This window comes from Limulus polyphemus, unplaced genomic scaffold (assembly GCF_000517525.1).
Source record: "Limulus polyphemus unplaced genomic scaffold, Limulus_polyphemus-2.1.2 Scaffold6693, whole genome shotgun sequence".
Taxonomy (NCBI): Eukaryota; Metazoa; Arthropoda; class Merostomata; order Xiphosura; family Limulidae; genus Limulus; species Limulus polyphemus.
Genome location: NW_013672303.1, coordinates 1 through 12158, shown reverse-complemented (window position 1 = coordinate 12158; position 12158 = coordinate 1). Strand labels below are relative to the sequence as shown.

The 12158-nt window shown below is 36.1% G+C and overlaps 2 protein-coding genes across 2 annotated transcripts in view; both read right to left on the bottom strand.

Annotated features, from left to right (window-relative positions):
- The window catches only part of LOC111089582, a 36463-nt gene extending 33451 nt beyond the window's left edge, over nucleotides 1-3012 (bottom strand). Inside the window, exon 1 of the mRNA XM_022402357.1 lies at nucleotides 2569-3012. Within this exon, the coding sequence (XP_022258065.1) occupies nucleotides 2569-2978 (410 nt within the window). The 5' untranslated portion in view covers nucleotides 2979-3012. The remainder of the gene's footprint in view (nucleotides 1-2568) is intronic.
- LOC111089581 lies at nucleotides 2489-11206 on the bottom strand. The gene is made up of 2 exons (XM_022402356.1): nucleotides 11179-11206; nucleotides 2489-6896 (listed from the first exon to the last, which is right to left on the bottom strand). Exons 1-2 carry the CDS (start codon nucleotides 11191-11193, stop codon nucleotides 4392-4394), a joined length of 2520 nt encoding a protein of 839 aa, XP_022258064.1. The 5' UTR covers nucleotides 11194-11206; the 3' UTR covers nucleotides 2489-4391.
- Nucleotides 11207-12158: the final 952 nt, after the last annotated feature.

The following is a 12158-nucleotide window of genomic DNA, read 5'->3' as shown; positions in this document are numbered from 1 at the left end:
ATCATTATTTTTTTTTTGGAGATTACTGTGATTATTGTATTTTCCTTTATACTCGGCTAATAATCTGATTGAAGGAATAGATCGGATACGTTTTTAAGGACTATGTCACATATGCTGTCATCGCCGGGGGCTGAATTTTTTAAATTTTTTGTTGTGAATCCTTATTTCAGACATGGCCCGGTGGTTAGGGCGCTAGACTCACAAGCTGAGGATCGTGGGTTCGAATCCACATTATTGAACATGCTCGCCCTCTCAGCCGTGGAGGTCGATATAATGTGACCATTCATTGGTAAAAAAGAGCAGCCCAAAAAATGGCGGTGGGTGGTGATGACTAGCTGCCTTCCATCAAGTCTTTCACTGCTAAATTAGGGACGGCTAGCTCAGATAGCCCTCGTATAGCTTTGCGCTAAATTCAAAACAACCCAAACCAAACTTATTTCAGCATTAGAGATTGGGCGTGCTATATATTTTTATAGTCATTAGTAGTAATACTTCTATAGTCCGAGATAATCGCAGAGAAATTAGGTGTGCGCTTATGAGTGTTGTCTTTAATGTGCTTGTTGACAGTGCCGTAATACTCTTGGCTGAAGGTGTCTGAGTTAGGTGTTACAAATGATTCCTTGAAGTACTTAATTAAATGGTTGGCGTTTTCGTCATCAGTGATCACGACCTCGTTCATATATTTGATCATGTGGTTTGTATCCTAGGTTGGTTCTTGCTTTGTACTGTCTAATGATTTAGAGAATTCTAATCAGTTGGATTCTTGTTGGGTTCTGATCAGCTTTCGTTATTTGTTGGTGGTTTAGTTATTGAGCGGTTTAAGTCTCGTGTCGCGAGAGTTCATGAACGACCTATTGAGTAGCCTTCTGTCTCGGATTAATTTATGTAATTCTGGTGTTAGTTTCCGATGGTTGATATTTTGAGGTACGTGGGAATGGTTGGTGATGTTGCTTGAGATATAGCGGATGTTATTAAAATATTTATCTTGTTTATATATATCTGTATGTGAGTTTGCGTAAAGGCAAAACTGATCTAGGAAAGAGTTAGTGTTAGCTTTTACTGCATCCCGAAGCTACTTTTGTGAAATCATATAGTTGGGGGAAAGATGCAAGACTGACTCCTTCAGGTGTTACTTTCTGTACTAAATGTCATTGAGTCATAGTCTCCTCCAGTGTTTTCTTGAAAGTCGTGTGGGATTAGAGCTTGAGAACGATAGCTAGATCTAAAATGTCTTGCGAGCTATTAAAATTAGTAAGCATGTTGTTGGTTAATATCATCAGATTATTATTTATTACGAGTATTAAAATGAGTATGCATGTTGTTGTGTAATATCATCAGATTATTATTTATTATGAATATTAAAATGAGTATGCATGTTGTTGTGTAATATCATCAGATTACTATTTATTATGAGTATTAAAATGAGTATGCATGTTGTTGTGTAATATCATCAGATTATTATTTATTATGAGTATTAAAATGAGTATGCATGTTGTTTAATATCATCAGATTATTATTTATTACGAGTACTAAAATGAGTATGCATGTTGTTGTTTAATATCATCAGATTATTATTTATTATGAAATAGTGTAGTATGTTCCCGTTAGAGATAAGCATGAATTGCTTATATTTTGAGTTTAGATCCCCGAGTACTTTTGTTCGACTATTTAGATGTAGTACTGGTTGAAATAGTTTAATGCTCGGATGCCTGTTAGGGGATATATATATATATACTCAGTGCTTTGTTTCCATTTGTCACTAAATCCGAATCTAAAAAAATGTTTAACAATTTGTCAAGTAACAAAGAAACAATACAACAGAAACGGAAAATGTTTACTTTCTTTACTACTACGTAGTTAGCGATAACATGTGAGGATTATACGGTAACATTTCTGATGATAATGGTTGGAGACGGCTTGAATGGGTAATGAAGAAAAACTTTAATATAAGTTTAACATAACAGCAAATGTACAACGTTTCGACAAGGTTTTGTCAACATCAGGTCTCGAACCATTATTAGTCTCAAAGTGGGTTCCTCGTCATCGAATATCTGATGATATTTAGCGATAACATTTCTGATGATTATACGTAATGTAAATTGCATAAATAAAATCATTCGAGCTCATTAGAAGAAGCAATTTTTGAGTAATGTCTTATTTGTATTTGCTGCCTATCCATTAAAAATTACCAGTACGCTGTTCCGGTGCGTTCCAACAGAAAAAGAACGCACTGCATATATCGCTAGTAATGTTATAGTGGCAGAATTTTGTGGGTGAATATAACAGAATATATTCATTAATGCTATTTATTCTGTTATCTGGAAATGTAACTTTCGGGTCTTTTGTTTTCAATAAAAGTGTTATACCGCATGCATTAAGTGACTTTGGTTTTGAGAGAATATTAAAATTGGAGAGATTAAATTTACTGTTAGGGTTTGAAATGGTTTCATTGAGGATGATTCTATCTATATCTAGGTTAGTGCAAATATTTAAAGAGTTCAAATTTTTATTGTTTAAGCCACCTTGATATTGGCATGCAAACATTGGAGCAATTTACATTTTCATTACCTAGGATGTTCTCTCTGGTGGTTCCTCCTCTCGATTAAGGCTTCGACGGTCTCGGGGTCGGAATTCCTGAGGTCGAAGTAGTAGTAGTTCACAGCACAGGTCTCGTACTTTACTCTCCGGATGAACGTAGATCTCCACACGTAGCTCTGAGGATCATGTCCTCTAGGAACGCTTTGAAGTGGTCTAACGTTGTGGCGAATCTCTGTGATGATCTTGTTGAGATCAAAACTTCTGCGTAGGCCCCCTCTACTCCTGCTGAAGTGTTGGGTTTGGTGTAGTTGTGATGCTTGCATGTTGAGTGAATGCCAGGCTACTGATTGGGCTGTCGTAACTGGTCTTGGGACTTGTTTACTGATTGTTTCTGCTGCTACATTTGAGGTTTGAGTTCTGGCTGTCTTGGCGATTCTCATTACTTATGGATATTTTTGGCATCCCCGTTAAGATGCTACGTGAGAAACGCCACAGTTCGCACAATCGTTATCCTAGCAGTCATTGAGGCATTCAAAAACAGAATGATGTTATCCACATCTTAGTAGCGAGCTCGTGATGCGCTGATTCCTTGTTGTGTCCAATTGTCTGGCAGTTGTAGCATTAAACTGACTAAAAGATGGGCGCTGGCGAGACCTTGGCCACTTCTACTGTGTATACCATAGGATGAGACCGTTCTTCGTTAAAGGTGTCCCATCAGAGGCTTCATCTAGGATGACCATTATGCGGGGTAGGGGGAAGCTGACTAATTTTGAAGGGGCTCGTTCATTTTGGCCGTTGATGTTTTAAACCCTTGAGTGCGAATTTTTTGTGACTTCCGTGGTGGGTATATGTTTTCAAGAGATACTCCTAGTGACTTTGGCGTGCTGGATTCGGCCGGTATGTAGATGTCTAGCTTGGCGCCTCTGAAGGCTGTTGTTGGGCAGTGGGATAGGAGCTTGGAATAGCCGCGTGGGTGGCTACACTTGATGCCCAACACTCCTTTTGGGAGAAGGCGTAGATTGGTGAAGGTGACGTCCGAAAAAGTCTTCTTAATTCCGAGGCGATCTCCGTTTGTCTTTACTCGGTGTAGCGTTTTTTCTCAATACTTCACAACGTTATTAGATTTTCGTAACGTCATATAGAATCTTGTAAGCCTATTCTGACAAACTTACTTAGTGTTAACGTCACGGGCCCTCTAGCAAACATTCAAATTAAAAGGTTTAAAAAAATAGGCAAATACACAATGGCATGTGAAGTAATTTTCAATAAAGTGTAAATCCACACTAACGGAACAATGCAAAATTTAAATGGGAACTACTTTTGGCATTTCACATTGAAACATCAAACTAGTTTCCATTTAAATTTGGTATTGTTCAGTTAGTGTGGATTTAAACTTTATTGAAAATATAGTCCTCAACAATAAGAAGATATAGCTGTAAAGTTAACCATGTCTACTGCACCCACACATCTTCAAGGTATGTAGCAAAACCTTTATAAATTTACCAGAATTCAACAAAAATTGCATTGTGTGTATATATGTATATATATATATACACAGAGAGAGATAAACGAACAATCTTAATTAATAATATTTAATTTCTGTATAATGTTCTCCACCTATAATAAAATTAATAGTAAATCACTTATTGTTTGAATAGAAGATAACTGAATTATTTTACTTGTGTTTCTTAAACCACACAAACTCCCACTGACAACTCTTGGATTACCAGTTTGACAGAATAGTGGGATTTGACCGTCACTCTTATAATACACCAACGGTCCCAAAAGTGTATAAAACATACTAATGACCATTATGCCAAAAGTGTTGTAAAAACACGGAAAATCAGTATGATTCAAGGTGGCAATCCTGAATTAAATTCTTTTACCATATTCTCGGTGTATTCGTGTGCTTTTCTAGCTAAATCCAATAATTTCACAGTTGTTCCATTTTTCAAAGTGAATTCATTTTGATTATTAATTTTCTCATGAGTCTGTTTGTTACGAATCTCCATCCATTTAGGTACAAAGTAGTAGCGTTCATCGTAAACTGCTTGGTGCTTACATAAAATTTCAAAAAGATCACCGAATTCTTTGGAAAATGATTCTACTTCTCCTTTTCCCGGGGGTTGACGTTTCCAGTGTTTCAGTGTTTTTTCAAACTTCGACTTCATTTCAAGTTTACAATTAATGAGATCTTGCTCAGATCCCGATGGATGATTAGTGGCTTTGGGAGAATTAATGAGATCTTGCTCAGATCCCGATGGATGATTGGTGGCTTTGGGAGAATTAATGAGATCTTGCTCAGATCCCGATGGATGATTGGTGACTTTGGGAGGTTGCAGGTAAGGAAAGTAAGTTGATTTCTTTTCATGCGTTCCTTTATAAATAATTTCTTGAAATCGGTTCATCGTGCGATCAAGAAGGCTTTTTGTTTCGATCAGAATCTCAGAAGCTTTTTCTTGATAATAGCTCTGGCTTACTGCTGCTTGTTCCATTTCTAATCTAAGTTTTCTTACTTTATTCATTTCTTGACTTGAGTTGTTTGTACTACATAAAGAATCTTCAATCAACAGAGACTTCTTAACGTTTCTTTCTATTTCATCCTTTGTTATTTCACACTGGTAAGATAACCAGTACGCTTCTTCATTCGAAGAACAATTCAGAATTACTGCACTTTCTGTGTAATCGAGTTTATTTAAAAGGGAAAGCAGTGGTTTGCAGCTGTTCATGCAACCCAATTTAACACTCTCTGTTAGTTTTTTTTTCGCATCTTCTGTATGGTCTGGAAGAAGTAACGATCCCCAGAAATATAAACATTTTCCAGATAACTTTCGAAACTCGGAATTATCTTTAAAGCGAGATAGTCGTTCATGTATCTCAGAACATTCTGATAATAGGAGCTTCTTATCATCGTGCTTTGCTAACAGTACACGACATAATCCCAAGTTGGCTTCTTCGTTGTCTGAATTTAGAGAAAGTACTTGTTTATAATGATCTATGGCTTTGGTTATGTCCTGAGGCTTTAATCTCTCATAAAGTCTACCCAGTTCGCATAACGTAGCAGCATCTTGTGGGTTCTTGCTAATATTTTGTTCTAAAATGTCCAACAGCTTAGTTTTGGCGTTTCTAACGTCACATAGTTCTGGATCTAAAATGATCGCTTCCCAAAAGCAACGTTTAGCACCACTTACATTCTTTTTAACCATCATTTCTTCTCCTTTACACATATATAAGTAAGCTTTGTTAATATCTGTAAGCGTGGAACGTTCTAGCATGTTAGATAATTCTGTAAGATACTGCTTAGAATCTATCTCTTCTTCTTCTTTCAACAATTTTAAATAATCAACTTCTGCAAAAATATTGCCGCCTGTATTAACAGAAAATGATTTTTTGAGATACTCTTTTGCGTTTTCCATATTTCTGTCTATTTTGTTCCTCCAAAAGTAAAGCCCGAGGCGATGAAGAACTGCAGAATACGTTCCGTTACTAATCTCATTAGCTTTTTCTAAAAACTGTCTCTGTTTTTGATAGTCTTTTAAAAGTCGATAAGATTTAGCGCACTGCAGCAGAACATAAGCATTAGATTCCTCTCCTGCATCCTTAAGAAATGCCTTAATCTTCTCTTTTTGTTTTTCTGAAAATGTATCATTGTTTTTCGTTTTGCAAAATTCTGCTGACCAATTCTCAGCCAAACAGAAACAGTAAGTACTCAGATAATCTAGGTTTTTATTATTAGTTTTATTACAAGCTGTTTCTAAGCAGGATATTTCATCATCAGTGGGCACAGATCTTTCATGCAAATAACGACGCTTTCTTCCCAAAGTCAGAGCGTTCAGATAATAGAACAAGGGCTCTTCGGGGTTTCGTTCTGTGGCCTTATCAAATAATTTGACCACTGTATCAAATTTTGTAGGTCCTGCCTGAAGTAATGCAAACCCTTTAGCTGTAAAGAGCCAAGCTTTTTCGCGAGGTTCATTTCGTATTATTTCCAATAAATATTGTGTCTTTGTGAAATGTACTTCAAACTCATCTTGTTCTCCCAGACAGTCGTGCCAGTGAGCTAGGAGAGAATGTGCCAGAAACAAACAACTCTTATTATTTTCTGATAACAACACTGCTTTATCAATGTACTCTTTAGCTTTTCCATAACTTATAGCATCACTTTCCCTGGGTGTTCCTTTCATTGTGATGTACCCTAAAAACAACACCGACAGTAGTTTAACGTCTGGGTCTTCCTCCCCCCAACGTAGGAGAATCTTTTCGATTTCTTTCACTCTCTTCCCCATCTCCATTTCTGGACGCCATTTGAAGAACCCTTTTTGGTGTAGCTGTTGTAGCTTCTGTTCATGGGTGGTCATCTGTATTGATGTTAAACGTCGTTACAATTCTTTATTTTTACGTTTCACAACATTAATAAATTTACTGTGCTTGGAATAAATTAACTAAATGTAAAAATTATTACTGAATTTAATTAGGGTAAGAATAACATGTACGTCATCACTGTAGAACTATAGGATTAATCAAAAACATGGAACTCTCAAATGTAATGAAAATACAATGTATACCAAATTTACTATACAATAATTAAAGTTTTGTTGTACAGATTTAGGACAAATGACATAATAGTTATACATTATATATATTATAGATTTATAATGTAAGCTTATTCATACTTAACGAAATAGAACTAAATATTTCATCGCCTCATTTTTAAATTATTCCATAGTCAGATATAGTACGTTATCCACTTAATCTACTTACTGTTGCGTATCTGCTTGTTTGTTAATTTCCGGTATAAATCCTTTCCGAGGAACTTAAGCGATACAAGTCCCTTCTTGATTATTCTTTCTCGATATAGTCAGTAAGTTTCTCGTTACTTTAAACTTAACTACTTTTATAATACACACTATAAATCACAGCGATTCACAAACTCGATAACTTCGCTTTCTACGAGTGCAAAACACTAGCTCGAAACAGTATCGTAAATTACCCTGAACTCTCTTCATTCAATCCCGCAGGCTTTTCAGCCAGGCTTATATATTAAAAAAAAAGAGAGAGCTTCTCGAACAAACTCGGGCCTTCCCGCTCATCACGAGAAATTCATCACGTGTCACCAGCGTCACGCGACTTCCGCTGTCGTAACATTATGATGAGATAGCAGTTTCCTCAATGTTGAAAAGTCTGCAAATGTAGCAAGTTCATTATCTAACTTACTGAATACAAAGTGCCCAAATTTTCTGGCTGTTGGAAACTCTACAAATGTAGCGAACCCATTACTTAACAAACTGATGATTAGGGATGGGTCTCGGGATGGTCTTCAAGAAAGCATATGTTATGTCGATGGTATGATCACGATACAATACATTAAGGTACAAGTATATATATATATATATATATCACGATGTTTTTCTTTCCGATACAATGATTGATATAGTAACTGATGTATCGACATTTTTTCACCGTATTATATAAAATATGATCGCTAATATAATCACGATTATGCTTTCGTTTTGGTCAACACTGATAAACATAGGATATTAGTTATTCGTATCCTAGTGGCCTCACCTGCCAATTACTGTAACTAAAAAAATTTTCGTCAAACTATCGGAAGCCGAGCGAAAAAGGGTCATTTCTTCATAAGTTCATTTGCGCGCTTGGTCAAAATGACAACCTTGTAACCGCAATTTTTCTGTCGGCCCCGGTTGAACTTAGCCCTAATAATGGTGATAATATGCAACTTGGGACACAAAATAAACTTACGCACACAGAAAACAATGTTCTATAATCCTTGTAAATCATCTGTTTTTTAACTAAGTGAAAGTGGTTGCTGTGAACTAGGCAACAGCAACAATAAATCTGTAGGCCAAATAATTCAAATACTGTCGTCAAAATTAACCTTATACGGAAAAAGTATATTAAAACCTTGTCTTTCTTTCTGTTGGTTATAAATACTCGAAGATCAAAGGTTAGATTCAAAATTTAATTATATCACCGCAACCAGTCTCAGGATTAACAAAGATCACACAGCTATATGTTTACTGTACCTGAACCTACCTCATTCACATATCAGTCAGTAATGCCTTAATTTCCTAAAGAACGATAACTTTATCTGGAACCATAAAATTAATAAAAACATTTCAATCTTTCAGACCTACAAAGAATTTCCTAATTTTCATGTGATGATAACATAGGAATTATGTATCGTTATACTTACATATTGCTTCTAATTCCAAACAGCATGTTACATATTTTGCTACCCACCTGATCTCAAATGCTTTGCTATGACAATAGAGAACAGGTCAACATAGAAAACACAAATAAACATTAGTTTTGGAACTTTAACAGAAAATTAATGAGTAAAAAGAAAATTCCCTGTGAAAGAATGTGGAATGTACACCTTGTTCTGTTGTCTTACTAAGAATTGCCTTGAGAAATAACGGACCAATGCCATCAGTGACACACATGACATTAATTTAATGGAATATATTAAATACTTAGAACCTAAAAACAGTTACAATATCTGAAAGATAGCTCAACATGTTTCAGGGGTGTAACTGTCTGTACACATTAATTTTCAGCAAGAAAACGAGGGGAAAAGAAAAACAATAAGGAAAAACATGTGAAACAGAGAAACCAATTTTAATATAATCATTGTTGATGAAATATTACCAGAATGTACTATTCTGGTAGTATAAATTAGACGTTTACCTAGATAGTGGGAATAGCATCCATGGCAAGCAAGTAAGAATTTTCAGTTTATATTATCCAACTTTTTAATATGACTCGTGAATAAGTCAAAGGAGGAAACAACAATCAGTCATGGTAGGATTAGCAGATCCCCAACCACTGCAACTCTTTCAATAGACAGACCTAATTCCCTCAACAGTGTCTGGGTACGAAGACCAAAAGTAACAATAGATTACACTGAAAACACAATGCCAAGCGGGATACTGGAAGCAATGATAACAGTTTGGAAGCATAGTGTAAGGATAAGATAGTGACATAAACCAAATTAGTAACACTAAAAAAGTAGATAACCTATAGGACTGACTGTCTATCCTATATTCCCATATATACAGTCAAAATCATTGACTAGATGCTCTCATTTAAGAAAGACTTCATGATTGACATTCAAGGTCTGTTGCGGACCTTTGCCCTATGGAAGCTAGCAAATCCCTGTGATCCTTCTGGATAAAGAAATAAAACATCATACTTAGAGTTATCGGACAGGGAACAGATAATTAGGAACTATGGCAGTGGTTTGCTGTTAGATAAAATAATAAAACAGTCTTTTTTAATGTCTAGCTTAATGATTTACAAGCCATAAGTTTCTCTGCAGAAAATTAAAGATCAGTGTCCACTAATCCCACAAAACAGAGTACTAGAAGAGAGTATCATATCGATGCCAAAACTGACATTATCTAACAGAAGGTGAAGCTCAACAATGGTTATCAGTAGACCAGATCCACTATGAACTAGCTGAATGACCATTAAAGGATCAATTCAGAAAATCTATTAAAAGGATTTGTTTGTTTGTTTTGTTTTTGAATTTCACGCAAAACTACACGAGGGCTGTCTGCGCTAACCGTCCCTAATTTAGCCATGTTAAGACTAGAGGGAGGCAGCTAGTCCGTCATAAAGCCCCCATAACTGAAAGGGCGAGCATGTTTGTTGGGATTCGAACCCGCGACCCTCAGATTGCGAGTCGAGCACCCTAACCATCTGGTCATGCCGGACCCTGTTAAAAGGAACTGAAGAATAAAGAAATGTGTTGGGTAAAGTTTCAATCAGAGTATTAACCAAACCAAGGCAGCACTCAAATGCTTTTGTCACTATGCATGGCAATCACGTGGATTAATATTTGGATCTCAAACAAAGTAAATTGTGCAAGCAGAATCTGAACTGGAGAGATTGGGAGATTCCCTCACAATCAGTAAGAATATATTTTGAGGTCTAATTATCATCAGTATGGCCAGAAACGGCAATGTACCTACCTGTGGCTGTAAAAAAGCAATAGGTTAGCTGAGGCCTGAATGTTTTTTCTGGGGGTGGATGGGTCTTTCTGGAAGCTAGTACAACTTAGTGTGTAAAAAGAAAGTAATAAAATCCTAAAACAGCCAAACATCACAAATAAACTTCAGCTGACATGTATAAAACTGTCCCATGCACAAAAAACGTTTGCATGTTAAGAAGACTTATGCATAACTTTAAGCTGGTAAAACCATGGAACGAAATCATGTCACTTTCAAATTGAGACACATTCTACAGGCACTATAAGCCCATCAAACATGATGTACAAGGACTTGACATGCTCTCACAAATGAAGATGAAATTTGGGCCTCTTTGAACTATAAGTTGTGATAAGGCTCTACTAATAATCATCACTGTGATCACAAGATTGGAAAGAGTCACCTAACTGACTACTAGCTATAAAGCATCCCCATTGATACTGTTAGTGAAAATACAACACCTACCTGATGCCATACAGCAACTAAACAAGTTGTTGACTGGAACAATGGCACTGAATTAACTGGAGTTTCATGCACCAGAAAAAATAAATAAATAAATAGAGATAAATGTGAAAGCCCTGCTTATAACAATCTTTGTACCCAAGCACTACTGGGAATACATTATCGTTACCTGCCATATTTTCATACATAGTGTTCTCATGCCACCTTAGCGTTCACGAAGGCTCCTAGTAGGTTACATGCTCAGCCCCCCTTCTTTGTATGAGGATTGGATAGAGTACTGGTCCATCTCATGGTGGCTGTTACTGTGTAGAGTACTGTAACTGAAGATGAAAATATTCCAGAAGTGTACAGTTTAACAGAGCCATAACAAAACCATCTAAATATATATATGCCTATGAAAACTACTCAAATCAACCAGGACAAAATACGTTCATGGAATATAACTGTGAAGATGAAGTGTTTGGAACTTACAACAGTCATAATGGCTACCACCCCCATATAATGAGTAATGGAAGAAAAGACTGTCAGACAATTCATTAAAGGACCATCATAAAACATGATAATTATTAAAATAAATATGGTTTATGAGTGCTTCACAGTTTGAGAAGGTTTAGTCCGTGATATAACTCCATATTGCCTTATTTCTTTTTTCATAAACTTTTATAACAAGTTTTTAAATGTTATCTACAAGGTGTAAACGTTTTTTGACATTTTGATTGGCAAAGGTGGATTAAAAATGACATGACACGTGTAAGCCTAGAACATTCATAATAAAAAAAAGAGACAATTTTAATGAAATAATTCATACGTTTAAAGTGAATCAGAAGCACTCGGGAATCAGAGGTTCAGTTATTCAGAATATATTTTGTGTACAACTAAATAATAAATGCCAATGACAACAAATTCAGCAGACTGTGTGAATGTATTACACAAAGAAGGCTCCCACTGTAAGTAATAACTTTTAATATACTGTTGCGTCAGCGAGGTCACGTGACTAGTATCATGCCACGTCCTTCTCGAACCTTCGTGAATTATCGGGAGACTACTAGATTGGGGGTAGTTTGCTATATATAAGATGGTCACAATGTGACGGAACAGTGAGTAATTGAACTGCAGTCAGAGAGTGTGTAATTGAATTGAGTATTGTTG